At 45.9% G+C, this 22,442-nt stretch overlaps 1 protein-coding gene across 2 annotated transcripts; it reads left to right on the forward strand.

The window, feature by feature from the left end:
- The first annotated feature begins 1,963 nt into the window (after positions 1 to 1,963).
- On the forward strand, positions 1,964 to 22,195 carry NSFL1C (NSFL1 cofactor). Of its 2 annotated transcripts, XM_067707710.1 has the most exons (10): positions 1,964 to 2,126; positions 4,493 to 4,590; positions 10,439 to 10,512; positions 12,402 to 12,435; positions 13,008 to 13,173; positions 13,782 to 13,874; positions 15,090 to 15,199; positions 15,603 to 15,740; positions 20,482 to 20,646; positions 21,794 to 22,195. In XM_067707710.1, the coding sequence occupies exons 1-10, from the start codon at positions 2,022 to 2,024 to the stop codon at positions 21,954 to 21,956; spliced, it is 1,146 nt and encodes a 381-aa protein (XP_067563811.1). In that variant the 5' UTR covers positions 1,964 to 2,021; the 3' UTR covers positions 21,957 to 22,195. The 2 variants fall into 2 exon arrangements, with proteins under 2 accessions (XP_067563811.1, XP_067563810.1); XM_067707709.1 differs by lacking the exon at positions 12,402 to 12,435 and having other exon boundaries at positions 1,965 to 2,126; positions 10,439 to 10,513.
- The last annotated feature ends 247 nt before the right edge of the window (positions 22,196 to 22,442 follow it).

The following is a 22,442-nucleotide window of genomic DNA, read 5'->3' on the forward strand; positions in this document are numbered from 1 at the left end:
GCTTTTTTTTAAACCATTTTGAAAAATTACATCACCCACAGCAGCACACTAACAACATTTTTAATCAACCATAATACAGCCCTGTACGTAGAGGCCAGCATGTAACTGCTTCATTTTGCTTTGTACTGTTCTTATACCTGAGGATTGAAATACAGATCATTTTATCCCAATTACTATCCTTTCTTTTCTCCAGTTAGGGCCTGATATTGGTTTTCTCAGTGCACGTAGGTCAGTTTTATTATCTCTGGATTCCATTTAAGGCAGTAAAGGGGTGATACAAAATGTTTGTTATGAAAATGGGTCTGAGAAGGCTGTGAACACTGGGCTGGCCCACCTCTAACCTCCTACCTTGTATAATGTAGGCCCTGAGGCCCAGAGGCCCAGAGAGGGCAAGAGGCCTGCTCTCGTCACCCAGCTTGTCCAGCAAGAGCCCAGCCCACAACAATAGTGAACACTAAAGGCAGCGACTCTGTAGCCACGTCACTTCAAGACTGTATGTTTGTGGGTCTCTCATTTTTCCTAGCCACAAAGGCATCTGTTTTATGGAAAAGGAAAATTTTTATTTATTGAAATTAGGTCATATCCCACAGTCAGCTCAATACTCCTTGGGGGTCCAGGAACCTGCCCAGCATCCTTGTCCTCAGATTTTGATCCCTGCATTTCTCACCTGGATATGCAAACACACAAGGTTTCATTTATTCGCTCCTTTATTAATTCAGCAAAGAGTCAGTAAGTGATTGTTTAATGTCAGTGACTGCAGGTCACGGGAGATAAAATGACAGCTAACGTTTGCTGGGGCCTCACTAAGTATCAAACATTGCTCTCAGCAGTTCACATTGAATCCTCACACATCCCTCTGAAGTAGGAACTCCGAGGAGCTCCACTTTACACATCAGGGAATTGAATAATAGAGAGATAATCTGCCCAAGATCACACAAGCAGTAACAGCTGGGCTTCAACCCCAGGCTGAGTCCAGAGCATGTGCTCTTAAGCCATATTGTGCTGGAAACAGCCAGAAACCCTGCTGTTCACAGGGATCGTGGCCCTTGGGGAAGGCAGACATTTAACATGGCACCAGAGGGCATACACTGGGGACCGTCTGACAGAGCCTGGGTATGTAGAAAGGCCTCCTTGAGGAGGTGACACCTAAACTGAGACCAGAAGCATAAGCAAGAGCAGACCAGGGGAAGAAGAAGAGAAGAGCATTTCAGGCAGGGTGGTGAGAGGCAAGAGGGCAAAGAAGCTGAGGACCTCTAAGACGGGATTGTGTCTGAGAGACCTGAAGAAAGTGAGGGAGCACCTTGCCCACCGGAGAGTGAAAGGTGCTCCAGGCAAAGGGAGCACAAAGGCTCTGATGCAAATACGCATCTGGCACCTTCAAGGAACAGCAAGAAAGGAAGTGTGCCTGGAGCAGAGGAAATACTGAGAAGCCTAGGAGATGAGATGGAGAGCTGGCACATCTCACAGGGGTCTTGCAGGCCCTGAGACATTTTTAAAGCAGATTGAGGTGGGGAGCCACGGAAGGGTTGGGAGACACGAGTGACTTGTTCAAGGCTCTCTAATGTGAACAAGAAGGCAGGGACTCTGTTTTGCTCGCTGCTGATCCCCAGCCGTGGAAGAGCAACGGGCCCTTGATTCCACTCAGTAAATATTTGAACAAGTAAGTGAATGAACGAATGAATAAATTAATGAAATGAGGAAACGACTCAATGAATAATTGTGAAACTGACTCCTTTCGGGATCTTTCATCCCACAGGTACCCAGCGGAAGACCCGCCCCTCCTCTCATCCTCCCCGCGCTCCCACCCCCGCTGTTAGGTTGAGGGTCCACGCTACGGCCGCCAGAGGACGCGGAGCGGTGGAGTTCTCGCACGGAAGGTTTTGCGTGAGGCACCGCATGGGGCGGGGCCTGCGGGCGGTGGCCGCTCAGCTGGACAGGGCTGACCGGTGGGCGGAACGCGCCGGCGGGGCTGAGGCTGTGCGGCGGCGCCCGGGGCGGTTTGGGCGGCGCACGGAGCTAAGATGGCGGCGGAGCGACAGGACTCGCTGAGGGAGTTCGTGGCGGTGACGGGCGCCGAGGAGGACCGGGCCCGCTTCTTCCTGGAGTCGGCCGGCTGGGACCTTCAGGTAGCGCCGCGAGGCGGGCCGCGTAGGGCGGGCTGGGGACTGCGGGGCGCGGGCGCCTGGCGCGACAGGCCCGCGGTGGCCGAAGCGCACAGTCATCCCGCCGGGCCGCGGCCCGACCCAGGCCTCAGGGTCCTGGGGCCGCTTGCCACGCGTCGCCAGCTTGGCCTGGGCGTGGGGAAACGCGGGCTAGCTCCGGCCCCAACCTGCTGTACCCGGCCTCAGTTTCCCCTTCTGCCTGGCTTTCGGGTCAGCGAGATTTGGGGCACTGCCGCAGCCCGCGTGAAGAGGGAGAGCCTGGGGGCGTGGCTGCCGCGCCGAGTCTAGGCTGCAGGCCCGGCCCGACTGACCAACTCCCCGGTGGAGCGGCGCTGGGGACTAGGTGCTCGTTCATTTCCATTTCCGCAGCCCCGGCCTCAGGCCAGGGGAGAAGCCCAGCCTAGGACTTGGCCCACGCCCCCTCCTACCTAATTGCTGGGAGAAACTGGGTAGTGGAGCCTATTCATCTTTAATAAGTAACTCTTCTGTAAAATGGGAGTCTTCGTGGAGCTTATCGTCTAGTTCAGAGCATGTATTAAGTATACGTTAAATATTTATTAGTTAAGAAGACAGTAAGATAGGCTACACGAGGCAGGGATTTTTGTAAACTGTTGAATCCCCTGTGCCTGGAAAAACGCCTGACATGTAATAGGCACTCAGTAATTAATTGTAGGAAGAATTGCATACATGTTGTTCGCCAGCCTACGTCTCAGGTAGATGACGATGATGAATATTTATTGAGTGCCTGCCATGAGCCAAGTGCTGTTCTAACTGCTTTAGGTGTTTTAAGTCGTTTAACCTGTGCGTTTTGAAGCTGAGGTTTAGGGAGGTTAAGTAACTTGCACAAGGCCTCACCAGGTGCCAAGTGGAAGAGATGGCATTTGAACTCAGTTCTGTCTGATACCAGAGCCCAAGCTCTTAACCACCATGTGCCCTGGCACTTGACATGTGATGGTTCAGTTAATCCTAGCCACACTATGAGGTAAAGAAAACTTCCTCAGTTGTATAGATGAATTGGAAGCTCAGAGGTCAAGTGATAGGCCCAAGGTCACACACCCAGGGATTAGGATTTGAACTGTGTCTGCTGAGTTCAGCATTTATATGCTTCCGGAAAGTGTAAGAGTTAGATAAAGCATCACACCTGTACAGACACACTGTGTAAAGCTCCTGTGCTGGGCAGAAATACAAAATGCAGCTTCTGCCTGAAAGACCTAAAAGCTCACAGTGTTACAGGTGGCAGGTCATCAGCCCCAGTCTCCTCATGCTCTTAGTGGGGAAATGGGCTCATGCATGTGACATGACTTGCCCAGGACTTGAATGTAGACACCCCTCAATGCCAGTTCAGTGCATGTCCCACCACAGCATACTGCCTCCTGGCAGGCCTGCTAAAGCGTGTTCTGTAAAGGCACGCTGCTTCCAACAGGCTGGTTATGTCCCACAGCAGCTCACTGCCTCCTAAAAGGTGGTGACCTTGAGGACAAGAGCCATGTCTTTTTCACCTCTGTAGACCTCATTGCTCTCTTACTTCTTTGTGCAAAGTAAATGATAAGTAAATACCTGTGCATTGAGTCCATGCGAGAAACATCCAGTTACAAATGGCCAAAAGAGGCCCTTATTCCTTCTGTATCTACAGAGCTAAGACATGACTGCATAAATGTTAATGGATCCTCATCCATTTTGCAGGGTTGGTGAGATGGGTGTCCCCATTGCACAGATTAGGAAACAGCCTCAGAGAGAAAGTAAAAGTAGCAATCTGGACTGACCTCACAGTTCCCAACTCCTGGCTATCACCTAAATGCTGAGAGTAAGGGCCCGAGCAGACTGACTGGGATCGAGCCTGGCTCTACTCCTTACGAACTGTGTAACCTCAGACAGCTTTCTTAACGTCTCGGTGCTTCTCTATCAACTATAAAATGAGATGATAATAGCACTAACTACATAGGGTTCTTTAAGGATTAAATGAGTTAACACAGGTAGAGTTGTACTCAGAACAACATGGCTCATAAATAAGTGCTCAATAAATGTACACTGCTTTTACTAGATCACATTTCCTAATGAAAATGAGAATGAGGAGTGTCACCATCCCAACTTTCCTTCTTGCCTTCTTTTCCCCTTAGTAGGTGGAATTTTTTTCAGGTAATATGAAAACAAGTACTTGGGCCATTACCTTTTGGTCTTATTTTCTATGCCCCCCCCCCCAAATGCAGAGTGCCTTGTAAGTGTGGGCCATATTTTTGTGTCTTTGCTCCTTTGTGTTCAAAGGAGATGAAAGGAGATGTGTTAGATGAAGGCCTGTTTAAGGATCCCAAGTTACTACCTCTCTGTTTCAGATCGCCCTAGCAAGCTTTTATGAGGATGGAGGGGACGAAGACATTGTGACCATTTCGCAGGCAACCCCCAGTTCAGTATCCAGAGGCACAGCCCCCAGGTAAGGGCCAACTTCAGTTATTGCTACATTGGTGTGCTTCCAGCAGTGGGACAGAGGATTCAGGCCTGGGGATGTGGACCAGTGGGTTTGAGGGAGGAAGATAGACTGACTGGTGCGTAGTAGTTTCTTGCAAGACTTATTCCTTTCCTGTAGAGATTTGGGATTCTTAACTGAGTGTGGTATATGATCCAATCCTGGAGGAAACCACAGAACCAACTTTTAAGATGTTTGGTGGGGGGGGGGGGGTCTCTTATTTATGAAATATGAGGAGTGGCCTCTCCATTTATGGAAGTTTTTAAGTAGAAACCGAAGTACTTCCTTTCAGGGATGCTGTAGATGTAAAAGATTAGGCCAGGTGACTTTAAAAAGGCTCTCAATATTTTAGGATGCCCATTACCCTATTAAGAAGACTTAGAGAAAATAAACCTGTTTAACCCATCCTTTCCCAAATTGATTAGGGAGACCTTGTCTTATTCTGTGAAGCAGTGTTAACCTTTGCTATCCCATTTGCATCCCCTGTCCTGGCCACCCTGGCTCCAAGATTCTCACAGCCGATCACTGCTGTGATCTACAGAGTGAGATAATGCAGGTCTTCTGGGAGACAGGCAGGGCCTCTTCCTTTAAAGGTGTCTGAACTACAGCTCCCCTCTCTGCCGCAGCCTGATTTGTTTCTACTCTCTGGTGTATGTTCTCAATTTATTTGAGTTTGAATTCAACCCCAGAATACAGATATAGTGTTTCTTTGCTGGTGAAGTGATAAATTGTGTTTCTCTCTAAGGGCATCTGAGATTTAAATTACATTTCCTCCCTTTCTAGAAGGAACACTAACCCCAGTTCTCATTGCTTCCTTAACTTCTTCCCCTACCTACATTTCCAGAGGAAAGAGGTAATAGGCAGGACATCTTTTAGCTATTCATAGATGCCCACCTGTGAGGTGTCAGTGATGGCACATCAAGATGTTACTGCCTGGGACCTGGTTGATAAGGTAAGGGCTTTACTTGTAGCTGCTGATAGAGACAGCTGATTTCCTGGGGTGTGTCTTTCACAGGTACCCCAGATTACTGTTGGGGTGTTGGCACAAAAATACAGAGGAGGGGACTTCCCTGGTGGCGCAGTGGTTGGGAGTCTGCCTGCCGATGCAGGGTACGCAGGTTCGTGCCCCGGTCCGGGAGGATCCCACGTGCCGCGGAGTGGCTGGGCCTGTAAGCCATGGCCGCTGGGCCTGCGCGTCCGGAGCCTGTGCTCCGCAGCGGGAGGGGCCACGGCAGTGAGAGGCCCACGTACCGCAGGAAAGAAAAAAAAAATACAGAGGAGACGAAATTGAAACTTAGCCTCTGATGTCAGTCACATATTCACACCTGTCTTCTCTGGTAGACCAAAGTCCTGTCAAGACAGTGGTTTATGGGACTTCCCTGGCGGTCCAGTGGTTAAGGCTTCACCGTCCAATACAGGGGGTGCAGATGCAATCCCTGGTTGGGGAGCTAAAATCCCACATGCCTCGCAGCCAAAAAACCAAAACATAAAACAGAAGCAATATTGTAACAGATTCAATAGAGACTTAAAAAATGGTCCACCTCAAAAAAATCTTTAAAAAAAAAAAAAAAGACAATGGTTTATTAGAACCTGGGCTAGGAGCCTGACTGCTCACGTGCAAATCCCAGCACTGCCACTTTAGAGATTTGTGACCTTGGGCAGGTTACTTAACATCTCCAGTCCCTCAGTTTTCATCCTCTGTCAAATGGGAATGATGATAGTGCCTACCACATGCGAGATTAAATGAGTTAATACTTACATAGCACTTAGAACACAGAACGTGTTAACTGCTATTATTGTCATTTTATTATTACCATTATTAGCATCCATTCTCATCTTCCCCATTCTTATTTGTTCCCTGTCTCATTCCACAGCAAGTCTATATGTTAAAAAGTAGACTTAAAAGTAAAAAAAATCAAGGGAATAGAGTTTAACATTAAGACTGCGGGGAGTAAAAGACCAAGCACACATGCAGGCCTAAAGGTCTTACTTTTTTGCTTTGGTTAAGCCTCAGACTTGGTACTAGGCTTAGGTGAAGCCAAGGAAAAGGGAGAGGGAAGGTAGTGTTTGTTACATCGTTGTGCTTGTCCAGGTGGTAAATGCTGACTGCATTCTCAGGGAAAAGGCAGGCTTGTGCTAGCACCTCAGAGGAATCCTTTGTGGGGCCTGCCTTTCCCCTGTTTGACCTGACTGTTGCAGGACACTTAGCCTGCTGCTGAGCTCTCCCCGACCCCACTGTCATCTTCTCACATACCCTTTGATGTCATCACTGCCTCTGTGGCATAGCACTCAATTAGTGAGTTCCTCCTCTGACTCTAGAACAGGGGTTCTTCACGGGGAGGCCCTGAACCCCCTAGGAGGAATCTGTGGAATGGATGTCAGAAGGTCCATAAATTACCTGAAATTGTAGGTAAAAACTTACATATATGTAGTACCTTTTCTGGCAAGAAAATTCATAACTTTTATCAGATTCTCAAAGGACTGTGGGACATAAAAAGGTTAACCATAGCTATAGGAGAAAGTCTAAACTCCTCAATTATAACAGCTGTCATTTATTGAGCACTTAACCAGCTGCCAGGCACTGGGTTAAGCTTTTATTGATATATATACATCTTTTTAATCCTTACTACAACCCTGTGAGGTGGGTACTGTTATTCTTCCCATTTTACAGATGAAGACACTGAAGCTGGGCATCTTCCCAAGATCACACAGCTAGCAAAACAAGGATTTAAATGTAGATCTGTTTCTGCTTCCAGCATTCAGCTCTCAGCCAGAATGATGTACTGCCTCTCCCTGTGGACTTTCACTGTCCTCCAGAATTCGCTGTGAACCTGCCAACCTCATCTTATCCCCCTTTTCCTCCTTTCTTAAATCTTTATTTCAACCAAACTGATTTCTTTGGTGTCTCAATTCTGCCTTGTTTTTGGTTCTTCTGCTTTTGTTTGAGCCTCTCATCTGACTGGACATGCCCACTCTCTTGCTTCCTTTCCACCTGTGCAGATACTCTGTGTCCTTCCAGGTTTAGCTCCCTCCCCACCTTCTCTACTGAGCATGTTATCCCCCAACCCATAGGCAGCACATACTCCAGTCACAACCCATATCCACATACTACTGTATGACATCTTTCCTGTGTTGTCTTGAATTCTTCTCCTGATAATTACCTTAATATTTTTCTCCCTAAGTAAGTTGTAAGTTCCTGGAGGTGGGAGGGCTAGTATTCCAGGAGCACCCACCATCTGTCTGGCTCTGCCAGATATTCTCACATATGTTCTCTTCTTATACCTCTATAACCATGGAAGTAGGTCAGGTGCTCACCATTTCACAGGTCAGGGTGCTGAGTCTTAGGAAAGATGGAGTAACACATTTGCTGTTATAGTGGATTCAAACCCAAATTTGTCTAAATCCAAAGCTGCTGCTTCTGCCATGTGCTAGCTACTTCTCTGTGCAGTACCTCCCACCCCTGTACCGAGCACAGGGTCGAGCAAGAGGTAGGCTGTTTTTTCTTCTTCTTTCATTCAACCAAACTGTACTTTCTTAGAATTCTAGGGACCACCATTGTCTGATTCTCTAAAACTATACTGTCCAGTATGGTGGCTGCTAGCCTCATGTGGCTATTTAAACTAATTAAAATAAAACATTCAGTTATTCATTTGCACTTACCAAATTTTAAATGCTCAATAGCCACATGTGACTAGTGGCTTCATTATTGGACAGTGCAGGTACAGCATTCCTGTCACTGCAGAAAATGTGATCTGACAAAGCACTTTTGTGCCACTTCAGGATGCCTGGGAGATAGAGTTCTGATGCTGAAAAATTGAAATTTCTGAGACATTTTGCCAATTTGTGGAAGATACAAGACAGAGTATTCTGAAATTGGTAATGCCCCCAGGACATCCATACTTTTAAGGTAACTCTCAGAGCATTACTCCAGAGCAGTTGTTCTCAGACTTGAGCATGCATCAGAATTACTTGGAGGACTCCTTAAAACCAGATTGGTAGACACTCCTTTCAGGGTTTCTGATTGAGGAGGTCTAGGGTAGGGGCTGAGGATTTGCATCTTTCACAATTTTGAGGGTAATACTGATGCTCCTGGTCCAAGGACCAACACTTTGAGAACTGCTGCTCAAGAGTAGTACTTGAAATGTGCTACACCGTGCACCAGCACCCCGACTGTTCACAGCGCGCCCACGAGGTTGGTGCTGATTGTCTCCATTTTCACATGAGAAAATGAAGGCTTAGAGAATTTCATTAGCATGCCCAAGATCCCAGGGTTGGAGGCTAAGTTGGCATTGGAACCAAGTAAATGGACACCAGAGTCTGTGTTAGATACTGTCAGAGTCTAGATGTAAGAACTTTTGGGGAAGGGGTCAGACCTATAGCCAGAGCAAGTGGTTTGCTCAAGCAGGTATACACATGTGTATTTGAAGGTGTTTAACGACAGAGAGATAGAGGATTTTTTTTTTCCATGGATGCTAAGCTAAGCATCTGTGGAAAACTCCCCTGGGAAGAGTAATGAGTGGAATTAGCCTTTTAGGGCACTAGTATGGATCTTATTACTTGCATCCTTTTAAACCGTATTGTGTAGAGCATGAAGGAATGCCTAGGAGGTTGCTCTCAGCTCACTTAGGCAGGAATGTATTTGCTACATCGGTTGATCTTTGTCCTCTTTTTTCTAGTTGGTGGAGCCTCAGAGCCTATTCTGTCCTCTGATTGACTCCCTGAAATAACTCTTTCTTCAAGGCTGAGCTGGAGTAAACAACTTCTCTAGCCTCACTAAATCTCCATTACCCTCTCCCCCCATATTAAAGAGAAACAACTTTTTTTCCCCTAAGGAATACAGAAAATGGTGTGTCTCATGATCCTTGAAAAACTAAGATTATTCCTTAAGGACAAATCTAAACTAGGAAAAAAGTGGCAGTGTAAGACAGTGTCAGAGGAGGGAGTTAACCCTTGTCATACCATGTTTAGTGTGCCCTCTCTACCGCACCCCACACAACCCTGCTTTTTTCCTAAACACTAATAAATACTTGACTGACCTACAGCAGAAGCAGACAGAAGCCTTTTCACTCATATATTCATTTCATTTTTACTTCTTGATGATTTATCCTTCCTCTAATGTGTTACTTTCACTAGTCTCTGTGTATGTGCTGTAATGCCCTGTTGGTCTCCTTTCCCCACCAGCCCCACCATCCTTTATCCAATTGACTGATGGTCCCCTAGTTTGTCAGCACTCGGTCCAAATGTTGCATTTTTCTATGACGCTTTTCTTGATGTTCCCCAACCCCCACCTAGAACAGGAGACTGCTCTCACATCCCATGTGCTTCCCTCTGTCACAGCCCCTGTTGCACAGTATTTAATGGATGGTTTCCTGGCCAAAGAGCCACTAGCCTGTAAGCAACTAAAGTGTAAGAACTGTGCCTGATCATTTTATAGACCTAGCATCCAGTTCAGTGCCTGGCACACAGGCATTCCCCCAGTATTTAAAAATTATATGATGAAAATTGCTATCCAGTAGTACGTTTTTAAAGTAGTACAGACCCTATCCGGTTCCCTCCTCCCCCTCTAGGAGAGCTTAGATTGGATTTCATTTTACTTCTTGATACACTTTCTAATTTATTCTTAGTCCTGTGTGACCTTGAATAAATATCATTGTTTTGCATTATAAACTTGAGAGGTTAACCCTCTTCCCATAGACCCTCTTCCTGCCCCACCAAAAAACCTAACCTCAGTGTCCTCAACTGTTAGCAGCTGATGATGCAGATCGCCTTTCTTTAACTCCCCTTGAGATCATTTTGCTCCTTTCTGTGTCTCCAGCGATAATAGGGTGACATCCTTCAGAGACCTTATTCATGACCAAGACGAGGACGAGGAGGATGAGGAGGGTCAGAGGTGAGTCTTTATTGGGGGCACAGTCCACAGGAAAGTCCATGGTAATGTACAAATCACCTAGAACAGCCTAGAAGGATAAACATGCTCGGTTATCATTAGCCATTACTACTGTGGGCTAGTCATATGCATACTAGAAACAGTTTTCCACTCCCTGTGCTTAGAAGTGATCCCTGTCCTCTTACTATTTTCTTTTGGGGTATTCTGGATTTGTTTTTGTTCTGTTTCATTTTTAATTATTAAGATAATATGTATTTATTGAAGAATATTAGGGGAAGGGAAATAAATCTATAAGGAAAAAAGCCTTTCGTAATACAACCCAGAGGTAACCACGTATCAATAATATTTTTGGTGTATTTCCTTCCAGCTTTTCCTTAATTGAAAAAGCAATATATTACATAATAAAGAGAAAAAAAGGGCTTACAAATGTATATTCCTCCAATATACAGACACAGTACTGTTTTTTGTTGGTTTGTTTTTAACCTTTAGGAATGTTATAATAAAATTAGTGTCTGTTGTGGAAAATGTAGAATAGCGTAATGAAAAAAAATATAACACTCATCCACCCTGTGGTAACTACGGTTAATATTTTGGTATATTTCCACTAAGTGTTGGTTCTGTGTGTAAATATAGTTTGTTTATATTGTATTTTACATGGTGAAAGTCAGATGTTTGTTTCTTGCTTTTGTAGGATTAATGCTACATCTTGAATACTTCTCCAGGTCATTAAGATTCTTCATAACTGTTTTCAGTGACTATAATGGTCCATCATATGGAATGCTCGACATTTAAATCATTTCCAGTTTTTTGCCACCTTAAATATCAATGCTGTGAACATCTCTGTGTATTAATCTTTGACTACATTTCAGATTATTTTGGATAGTTTATAGAAATGAAAATACTGGGTTAAGGGCATGAATATTTTTAAGGCATTTGATCACAGATTCCTAGTTTGTAAGCCAGGGCTTTGAGATCCCTTAATAAGGATCTTACAGTCCACTGAACAGAACTTTGTCTACCTGGAATGAACAAGGATGAACTGGCTGCAGCCTCACTTCATGGGTTTTGGTTGTCCATGGAATCTGTCTTGGTCTGTCAAACATTCCTAAGGAACATTGTATAATAACCATTATGGAAATGCAGTTATCTCATCGTGGTCACTCTTTGGGAAGTGGGCTGAGAAATTATGTGTGTTCTGTTCTCTGTCTTCATCCACGTAGTGACCTTTACACTACCTCAGAGCCTTCTGTTTAGATACACTCAAAGTTCAGGAATAAATGTTAATTTCAGTGTTTTAATACTTGAATGAAAGGCAGTGTCATCAAGTAAGTGAATGCCCAACTCCTAAATGACCTCCTCCTACTTCTCCTGTCCTGTCACATCCTCCAGGCGGTGACCTTCTTTTACTTCACATCCCGGTTACATCTCTGGTCCCTCAGCATTTCAGACCTAATGACACTGGTGCTGTTGTCCATGCCAAGGCCTAGGGTTTTGCCTTGCATTCTCTGGGGAATGTCAGGAAATGGAAGGCTGAGGCTCAGTTTTATAGGTTCTCAGTTCTCCTCACTGAGATGTGCTATTGATTTAGCTGTGAATAGGAGTGATAAGGAGGCAGCTAGCCAAGGCTACATGACTGAAGATTTTCAGATGCAGCTAAAAAAAAAAGTGCTAACTTCATCTCAAGCCATGCTTGGCCTATTGCAAAGCAGGTATGGGTATCTTGGGGCTTGTATTTGAGCTTCCCTGACCTGCTCCAGTACCCACTCTTCTGCATCTGCCCAGTGTATGTCACAAGAATTGCAAGGTTAGGTGAGGCTTGGGAGCTCTCGGTGCTGTATCACACCTTACATGTGTGCATTACTCTGTGCTTGTTCTTTTGCATACTTCCGCTGATTTGAACCTGATGGCCCTGACTTAAGGAACAGGTAGGTAGGGCATGTGATCCTTCCCTTCCATTTCAAAGAAGGAAAGTGAGGTTAGCTCAGTGCATTGGCTTGCCTAGGTCACTCAGTGGCAGAGCCAACAGTGGAACCTAGCTGCTTGTACTAACCACACCACTGCCACCATTAATCCAGGGCTGCTAGTGGTAGCTGCTTCTAACTGACCATAGTGATCATCTGCTGGAAAGGTGCTGGCCGCCGGATGGTGAATTCCTAGAGCTAACATGCTGTCGTGCATGCCTGGAATACCCTTCCCTTGTCCTTTACCTGATAAACTCATCCTCAAGATTTAGCCCAGAAGACACCCTTCTAGGAACCCTTGACTGTACACCCCAGCTCTGTGTTCCTAGAGCACCCCTTACTCACTTCTACTGTGGCTCACACTGCAGTATGGCTGCCTGCCTCTTAAATCTGTCCCCACCTAGACAGTAAGTTCCTTAAAGATGGGCATTTGTACCCTTTGCCTCATTGTGCCCAGCTCCTAGCCCAGAGCCTGGCACATGCTCTGTTCATGTTTTCTAAGTATATTTGGTGTTAGATGTGTATTTTCTGCACAGGTTTTATGCCGGGGGCTCAGAGAGAAGTGGACAGCAGATTGTTGGCCCTCCCAGGAAGAAAAGTCCCAACGAGCTGGTGGACGATCTCTTTAAAGGTGCCAAAGAACATGGAGCCGTAGCTGTGGAGCGAGTGACCAAGAGCCCTGGAGAGACCAGTAAACCAAGAGTGAGCATAAGGGGTCGGGGTCGTTGTCTGTGTCCACAGGACTGAGGTTCCAGAGCAGAGGAAAGGAGGCCTTCCTCACCCCAGTAGTGACTGAATTTGTTTTTGTTTTGTTTTTCATTTGCTCACTTCCTCTCATATGCAGAAGAGCAGTGCAGTTTCTCTTACCTTTTAACATGAAATCAAGATTTGGGGCAAAGTTTTCAAACCTATGGCCTATGGTCTGGATCAGGTTCTGCAAACATGTTTTGTTTGGCCTAACCAACCTGACTTACTCCGTGTCTTGCTTTATTTTTGTTTTAATTGAATCGGTGGCCACCTGTTTTACATACAGTCAGGATTTCTGTTTTCTTTGTGAAAATCAAAAAGTCTTTAGTGTTATCATACACCTAGATTCTGAAATGGTCATGATTAACTAGAGCTTAGTAGCAGCCATTCCCTTTAACCAAGCAATACCCCCCCACCATTCCGGTTTTGACCCCAGTCTCTGAGTTTCCTACTCAGAGAAAGTGTACCTAGTAGTTAACAAGCTTGAGATAACATCATTGTATCTGAATAACCTGATAACTGTTGACCCACTTCTCCGGTCTTCATGAACTTGTCTTTTATAGCCATTTGCAGGAGGTGGCTACCGCCTTGGAGCAGCACCAGAGGAAGAGTCTGCCTACGTGGCTGGAGAAAGGAGGCGGCATTCCGGCCAAGATGTGAGTGTGCACCTACCTTCTCTAAGGAAGCTCGTGGACTGTTTTATCATTTTGGGGGAGAAATTAGTCCCATGTTACATGTGAATCAGCAGCCTCCAAAAGGGAAGAGGCAGCAGGTTTGCTGTATTCCATGAATGGAAAGGCTTACCTGAGAATCAAAGACAGCTCTCATCTGTCTGGGTGTGGGGGGAGGGGGGTGGCCCATGAGTGGGGACAGGCAGAGCGGATAGACAAATAATGGAGTTTTCTGAGCATTCCATGGATCTCAGGCAGAGGGATAGTGATTCCAGGGTTCTCTGGTGGTGTGAATGTGCCTGAAGAACTTGGTCTTTAGACACCCCCCCAAGGAGGCCTGAAACGTACTTTTTGAACTTTTTCCGTATTATATTCCAGTCCTTTTTTCCCTGTGCATAGGGATCCCCCCTCTCCAATAAGTATAATCATACTGTAGAGTCAGTTTTGAGGTTTATATCGTAAACGTTTTTTTAAATTTTATTGAAGTATAGTTGATTTACAATGTTGTATTAATTTCTTTTGTACAGCAAAGTGACTCAGCTATAAATATATATATACTTTTTCAGTGCCATAAACATTTTCATATGACCTTGTGACCATTAGTCTCCATAATTTATTTGTTTTTAATTATTTTGGGTTTTTTTCCAAAGTAAAGTAGTCAAGCAAGGAGGAAATAAAAATCCTATCCACCTGAGGTAGCAGCTGCTAATATGCTGGTCTTTAGTCCTCTAGACCCTTTTCTGTATATATATATATATAGGGAGTCATTAACAGAAATTGTAGATGTCATTTTTAATGGCTGCAAAATAGTCCACGGGAGATTTGCCATGCTACTTTAGTTGAACACAAGCTTTGTGCCAAGCACACTGGCAACCCTATAGATAAGGAAGCCACAGCTTCAGTTGAGTCATCTGCTCAGTGCCGCTTAGCTAGTGAGTGGCAAAATCAAGATGCAGACCCAGGTCTGCTTAAATCAAAGCCCATTCTCTTAACTTGTGCCATATCACTTTCTTATTTTAGGTTAATACTTATTTCATTGGTTGTTGATTGATCTCCTTGTGCATGAGTATATGTTTGTCTGTCTGGGTGTTTTAATAATGACACAGTAAAATAGTAAAAACTCGTTAATTTGCAAGTTCATGCTGGTGTGCTTGCCCGGTTCCTGACAATGTATGGACTGCTTACCTCCTGTTGTCACAGGTTCATGTAGTGTTGAAGCTCTGGAAGAGTGGATTCAGCCTGGATAATGGTGAACTCAGAAGCTACCAAGACCCATCCAATGCCCAGTTTCTGGAGTCTATCCGCAGAGGGTGAGCAGAAAAGCCCTCCTTCGGATTCCATATCAGTGAGTGAGGTGGCAGATGGGAAAGAAGAAGCTGATTCAATGTTTATTATTTAAGAAGTTTACATTTTTAAGCAGATTTAGCACAGTTGAGATACAGATTCACAGATCTGCTCCCAAAGCCCTGTGTATCTGCATTTCCCCTTTGGGCCTAGGACAGAGCCAAGTCACCAAATAAGATACAGGTCTCCACTCTTGACTCTGAGCAGGCATGAGAGAAGGGGGAGGCGGACAGGTAGCCACTGGAGCAGTCAACTCCCTGTGAAGCCCAGCTTCACAGTTGGAACTGAGAAGTTTCTCCTCCCTTTGTAGCATCACTGTCATTCCCATCCTGCTCTTTGTGGGCCCCAGAACTGCCTTTTCTCCCACAGAGAGGTGCCAGCAGAGCTGCGGAGGTTAGCGCATGGTGGGCAGGTGAACTTGGACATGGAGGACCATCGGGATGAGGACTTTGTGAAGCCCAAGGGAGCCTTTAGAGCCTTCACTGGTGAGGGTCAGAAACTAGGCAGGTAAGGAGCAGCACAGGTGGGAGTGGGACTGTGTGGGTCACTCCTGTCGGGCCCAACAGGCCCTGTGTAAGGCTCACTTTGTATAGCTCTTTACTGTTTATTACAGAGTACTTCAGATTTTATTTTTATGGGAGGAAGAGTATGGGGAACATAGGCTTTGGCATTAACAAACGTGAGTTTAAATGTATTCTTCACTTTCTAGCCATTTGACCTTGGACTATCCAGGCTCAGTTTGCTCAACTATAAAGTGGGACTAATAAGAATCCTTACCTCCTCGATTACTGCTGGGAGGAGCACGTAGAGCACTGCCCCACAGTGAGCAGTCAGTGTAATCAGTAAAGGTAACACATTGCTGCTTTGACTCGGTAATCTAGGTGTCCCGGGCAGGGATAACCTTCTGCATGGCTTAAAGGCTGAAACAGACAGATGTATTCAGGTCACTTGAAATGGGGATTCAGAGGAGAAAGGAATCCTGGACTCTTGCCGGCCAGCCTGCAGCGGCATCATTTAGGATCCAGGGAAGCTCAGAGACATTGTTGCCCCTTTGCAGCCTGCTGCTCCACTGTTATGGCAGCTCTTATCTCTATTTCTTTGGTCCTGCCTGAGACTCAGTTTGTCATTTCCTGTGAAATTTTTGCCACGTGTCCTCTGCCACTATCTCCATCTTGCATTCAAACCCCTAATAGGATCTGACTGGTTGATAGTCCCTATTACCTCTGATAGGCAGGGTTCTCACACCAGATCCTTGACCATCCCACAGACAGGCAGCCTTCTCTCAGGGACCCACTCAGCTTTGGCCATGCATGGGGTCACTTCGTCAGTATCCTTCAGAGAGATATTTGCACACGAGAGGCACTCAGCATGGTGACCCTCCCCTCCAGTACCATCCTTATTTTACAAAGGGAAAGCTGAGGCTCTTGGACTTTAAGGGATACCCTTAGGTGCTCCCTATGGTAGAGCCGGGACTGGAATCAGGCCTTCTGATTGGCATTTCTCCCCACACTCCTACACAGCAAGACACCGTTTCTGACCTAGCTCTGGCAGCTCTTGAATTAGGCACTGCCCTTGCTCACCTCACCACCATCTGCAGGAATCAGAGTGTGGTCTGCCAACAGCTGTGCTCTTTGAGCTTCTGGCTGGCCCTCTCCTAGAATCCCCTGCCTCCCTGCTGGCCATTCATGCCTCATCAGGAGCAAGAGTCATAGCTCAGGACATTAGAGACCAATAGATTGTGGTTTACCAGGACCAAAATAGTTAAGTCCACCCTGCTCATCATTTCATCTACCACATTGGGGCCTGTGGGTTAGTCCGGGACAGCTGTTCTCTGATCCATCTGTGACTTACCTGTCAGCTATGGTAAGCTTTGTAGAGCACCAGATAATTTTTTTCCGTATATTATTAAACTAAAATGTGTTTATCTTTAAAAAAAAAATAGAAAATACAGATAAAGAATAAAAACTGTCCCTAAACCTAACACCAGATATATCCAGTTAGTATCTGGGAAGTATCCTTCCAGTCTGTATACGTGTATGGTTGTGTGTGTGTGTGTGTGTGTGTGTAAAAATAAATGTTCTATCACCTGTTATTTTGCCTAATCAGTGTAGTATGGCTGTCATTCCAGATCAGTGGGTGTATTTCTACATTTTTTTTTTTTTTTTTTGGCGGTACGCGGGCCTCTCACTGTTGTGGCCTCTCCCGTTGCAGAGCACAGGCTCTGGACGCGCAGGCTCAGCGGCCATGGCTCACGGGCCCAGCCGCTCCACGGCATGTGGGATCTTCCTGGACCGGGGCACGAACCCGTGTCCCCTGCATCGGCAGGCGGACTCTCAACCACTGCGCCACCAGGGAAACCCTACAATATTATTTTAATGCTAACATAAGTTTCTATCTTATGTATGTGCCATAATTTAACCAGTCCCTGATGTTAAACATTTAGGTGGCTGCCAGTATTATGAACAACATTACAATGAATATCTCTAATTAAATCTTTATATACCCCTTAATGTTGTACTAGAAGTAAAATTGCTAGCTCAAACGATCTTCATATTTTTAAGATGTTGTCAAATTGCCCTCCAAAAAGGTTGTATCCGTCTTTCACCCACCAGTAGTTTTAAGGAAGGGTCCAGAGCACTGTGCAGTTTGGGTTTGTCTGGTTTCATGATACGAACAGAAAATGCTTCTACTATTGGAAAGTCTAACTCTATTATGTATGAAGACTCCACATCTCAAAAAATTAAGATGTTTTTAAGGAGTCTGTTTTAGCAGGATGGGAATACTTAGTGCAGGTGATGAATCAACAAGTCGAAACAGAGCTTGATAATCAGCTGTGATGCTTGTCAGCTAAATAAATGTTCATTGCCAGTACCAGTACCAGTACCAGTACTTTGATTTTATTTCAGTTCTAGCTTTTAATGAAAAGTGAGCTAAAAAAGTGTTTTATACAGCTAAGGGAGATGGAACATTAGCTTTTCAGTCTAAACTAGATGGACAGCTCTTTTAGTTTTTCCAAAAATTTTACTATGCTTTCCATTGTCTTCTTGTTAACTAAAATGATCAGGAAGCCAAAAGTTTAAGAATTTTTTCTCAGGTTTGCCTCAAAAATCAGTCAATGCTTGTTTTTTCTCCAATTACCTAGAAAAATAAAGTGAATAAATAGATTTTTCTCACTTCAGAAATCTGAAAAAGTTCGTTCAGTTGCATGAAACTTTTTTTATTTTAGGCTTTGCATTTGTTTGTTTGGATGGGAACTAATCTGAAGATTTGGGAAGCCTGCATTTACTTGATTTTGAGTACCAAACACCAAGAGTGCACTTGGGATGGGGGTGAAGGGTGACACTGCTGCCAGGATGAGCTTTGTCCCCTCACCATGCTTTCTGTAGTGGTCATCTTTGTAAAGCAGGTGGCAGGGTCTCAGGAGGTAGCATTGTGGCGACAAAGCACCTTAGTGCCCAATTTATTCCCACTACAAAGGAAATGAGCAGTCAGGTAATTCCGCTTCTCTCTCATTCAGGCCTTTCTGGCAGGCAGTAGCATCAGTGAGTACCCATCATGTACTTGGAATTGTTATAAACAGTTGAGGGACAGGCTGCCTAGAGTCTAATTAGAGAGTTGACCTAATGCCCTTAAAACTAATGAACAGAACAGAGTAGATCTTAGGCATTTACAGGTTCAACATTTAACTTTCCACTGTTTCCAAGCATCTCCTCAGGCCCGTGGTGGTGTAATTTATCTGTGTCTCAGCTCACATTTGAGTCCCACCTGCTGTGAGGCTGATCCATAGAAGCTCCTCTCATAGCCAATAAGTGTGGCCAGGTTTCTCTTCTGAGCTCCACTTTGTAATTCTCTAAGCCACTATTTTTCATGTTTACAGAAAAGAGTAAGTTCAGTTTTCAGTTCTTCCTTGCTAATTATTTGCCCTGGGGCAACATTTCACTGTGTTCGATGAAAGAATCTGCAGGGGGTTAACAAGCGTAACATGAAAGAAAGGACATGGTGATCAAATAAGTCTGCCTTAACCCCACGATCTCTCAAGGCCTTCTTTAATATGTTAGTGGCCTGTGATGCTGTTGGTATAATATGTGGCATTTCCAAAACCTTCCTGGAGATAACTCAAGGGACTAGGGTCCCGGGGAACACACTTAGGAAAGCACTTTCAGTTGGATTTCCTAAGAACCCTTTTTAGGTTGTAAGGATCAGAGGGAACGGTGAGGTGTATGAATTAATCTAACTAGAGGCTTTGGGCGGAAGCAAGGGAATTCTCGTCCAATGGCCTCTGTTCTCTGCATAGGTCTAGGCCAAGATATCTGCTAAGAGAAAGACTGAGAATGAGATACATAGATGGTTTACTGGAGAGAGATGAAGCCTCCAACGGTTATGGAGAATTGGGAATTCGTGTGCATTTTGTGTTTGTCAGCCACCCTGAGTGTAGCACCCCTTTAATCCTCACAAGAGTTCTTGTTAAAGAACCTTGTTACTACCCTTGTTGAAACTCAGGGAGCTTAGATAACTAGCCCAACACTACCATAGCTAGTGGGTAAATTCATACCCTGGTCAATCTCATTCCAAGATCTGAGCCCTCAACACTGCAGTAGGAACTGTGTCCTGTTCATATTGTATAATTAATCCCTGCAGTGCCGGGCACTTAGTTGGCTTTCCAGAAATCTCAACCACCTCCTGATAGTTGACACATGAGTATGAGATACTCACATGAGTGAGGTTGCACTGGGGCAGGCAGGCCTGAAAACTCCCATCAGAGGAAAAGAGTCTGGACTTGTCCCTTACATTCCAGCAGTCACCTGCCAAGCTGTGTCAGGCCTACCTCAGCTGCAGACTTGGAGTGCCCCCTCCCCATTCTGCCCTCAGCCTCTCACTGAGGCTAAAACTCATCCTGGTCTGTTGGATCCTCCAGCATCAGATCCCAGTTTCTCCTGGCCCAGGCTGTCGTGCATACTGCTTTCCTCCCTTCAAGCCCTTGTTCAGTTGTGGACACCAAGAAAGAAGGGGGTTGGTAACTTGCCCAACTCCAGGAGTGAGGGAGCTAGCAATAATTTGGGGGTTGAGGTGAATTCCGCTGGACCTCTAAGTTCCATCAGGACAGGGATTCTGTCTTGGACACTCCTTATATCAGTAGCAACAAACAGCACCAGACGTAACAAGTGCTCAGTAAAAATCTGAGACAGGATTCCCCTCTTGTGTGGGGCCTTGTTTCTGTTTGTGTCCTGACGCTATCCTCTCTCCTCAGCACTGCACCCCCGGTGTTGAATACCAGCTCTCCAGCCCAACAGGCAGAAAATGAGGCCAAAGCCAGCTCTTCCATCTCAGTCGATGAGTCGCAGCCTACCACAAACATCCAAATACGGCTTGCTGATGGCGGGAGGCTTGTGCAGAAATTTAACCACAGCCACAGGTACCTTGCATTATGTGGCCTGGCTTATTCTAAGAGGGTCCCAGAAACTCCCACGGACAGGTGAGAAGCAGGGAGCAGTTCTTCCCCCTAAACACCAGCAGGCGCTCCGTGCTTTCCCCAGAGGAGGCAGTGGGATAGGAAGGTATGGAAGTCTGAAGCCTTTGGTTTGGTCCCCTCTTCCATTAAGTGCGGCCAGTGACTTGCTCCCTCCCCTGTGTGGGTCTCTTTCCTCATCTCTAAAATTAGGGGATCGGATTCCTCAGAGGGGTTTTTTTAACCACCAAACAATTTGTTCAAAGGAAGTTTCATGCTAAAGCCCAAGTGTAGAACAGATAAAATTTGAACTGCTGTGGTTGATAGAGGGGAGAGGGGATGCAGTGCACCCTCCCACCCACCTGGCTTCCTCTACCTCCCTGCCCGCCAGCAGCCTCTGAAAACCACTAGGCTACTAAGGTCTCTTCTAGATCTGGACTTTGAGAATTCTAGAGTACCTGTTCCATCTCAGATCATCTGGGATCAAAGCAACTGTGCCTCTCCAATTTAAAGATGGGGAAACTGAGGCACAAAGTGATGAAGGGATTAGCAGGGAAGGACTGTTGCCAGTAAAGCTATTTGGCAACTCCTTTTTCTAGAATAGCAGTGTCTAAATTTCATCAATCATAGGCCACGTAAACCAGAACCCACATGTGGGGCCCAGGGGATGGCTTGCCAATCCTTGAGTGTTGACAGGCTTCACATGAGGTTAGTTGTGAAACAAGTTTGATTAGGATTACAGAAAAGGGGTCAGGCAGAGAAGCCTCTAGGAAGAGGGACCCAAATGTGGGCAGGGAGCACAGCATGATGAAGAACTGAAATGGGGAGGTAGGAGAACAGGGGGAAGGAGGGTGGTGTAAAATTAGGCAGGCCTCGGGACCACAGTCAGGAGATTGCTGTTTATACCAGGGAAAGGGGGAGCAGCTCTGAAGGGTTTTAGACAAAGGAGTGACATGAGCTCATGTGGTTCCAAATGAGAGCTTTGGACACTCTGTGGAGAAGGATTGGGCAGGGGAGGGGACCTGGGGATATGATACAGCTTCCTGAAGCGGGGGGTGGGGGCGGCAGAGAAGAACACTGCTCACCCACCTCCCCACTCCCCCCACTCCACCAGGATCAGCGACATCCGACTCTTCATCGTGGACGCCCGGCCGGCCATGGCTGCCACCAGCTTTGTCCTCATGACCACCTTCCCAAACAAAGAGCTGGCTGACGAGAGCCAGACCCTGAAGGAAGCCAACCTGCTCAATGCCGTCATCGTGCAGCGGTTAACATAACTGCCTGGCCCAGCCAGCAGCCTCATCTCCTTCCTGTGTCCCCGAAGGCCAGCTGCCCCGTGGAGACCACCCCTCCACCCCCTCCCGCACACCCTGCAGTCCAGTGCCACGTCTCCTCCATAGCTCTGCGTTCTTAGATCTCAGTTGGACATTTGTTTTCTCCTTAGTTGCATTTCCTGGGTTTTTGTGACGATCAATGGACTTTAAAGAAAAAAATAAAAACAACCAAAAAAATGGAAGGAATATCACCAGCATGTTATACAGAACCTCTCCCACTGAGGCAGGCTTTGATTATCTTAAAATCATATTTATGTCTAAGGTGTGTGGGGAGGAGTTTTCCATCCCCTCTGCGCAAAAATTGCATGTGGCACACAACACCCACCCACTAGTGTGTCCCCCCACTGCCCCCAGGATGACTAGTGGAGGATTTCCCCTGTGTAGGGAAGGGAGTGGGGGGACTTACAGAAAAAGGCTTTTGCAGCCACT

Source organism: Pseudorca crassidens, chromosome 15, assembly GCF_039906515.1.
Source record: "Pseudorca crassidens isolate mPseCra1 chromosome 15, mPseCra1.hap1, whole genome shotgun sequence".
In the NCBI taxonomy this organism is placed as follows: domain Eukaryota; kingdom Metazoa; phylum Chordata; class Mammalia; order Artiodactyla; family Delphinidae; genus Pseudorca; species Pseudorca crassidens.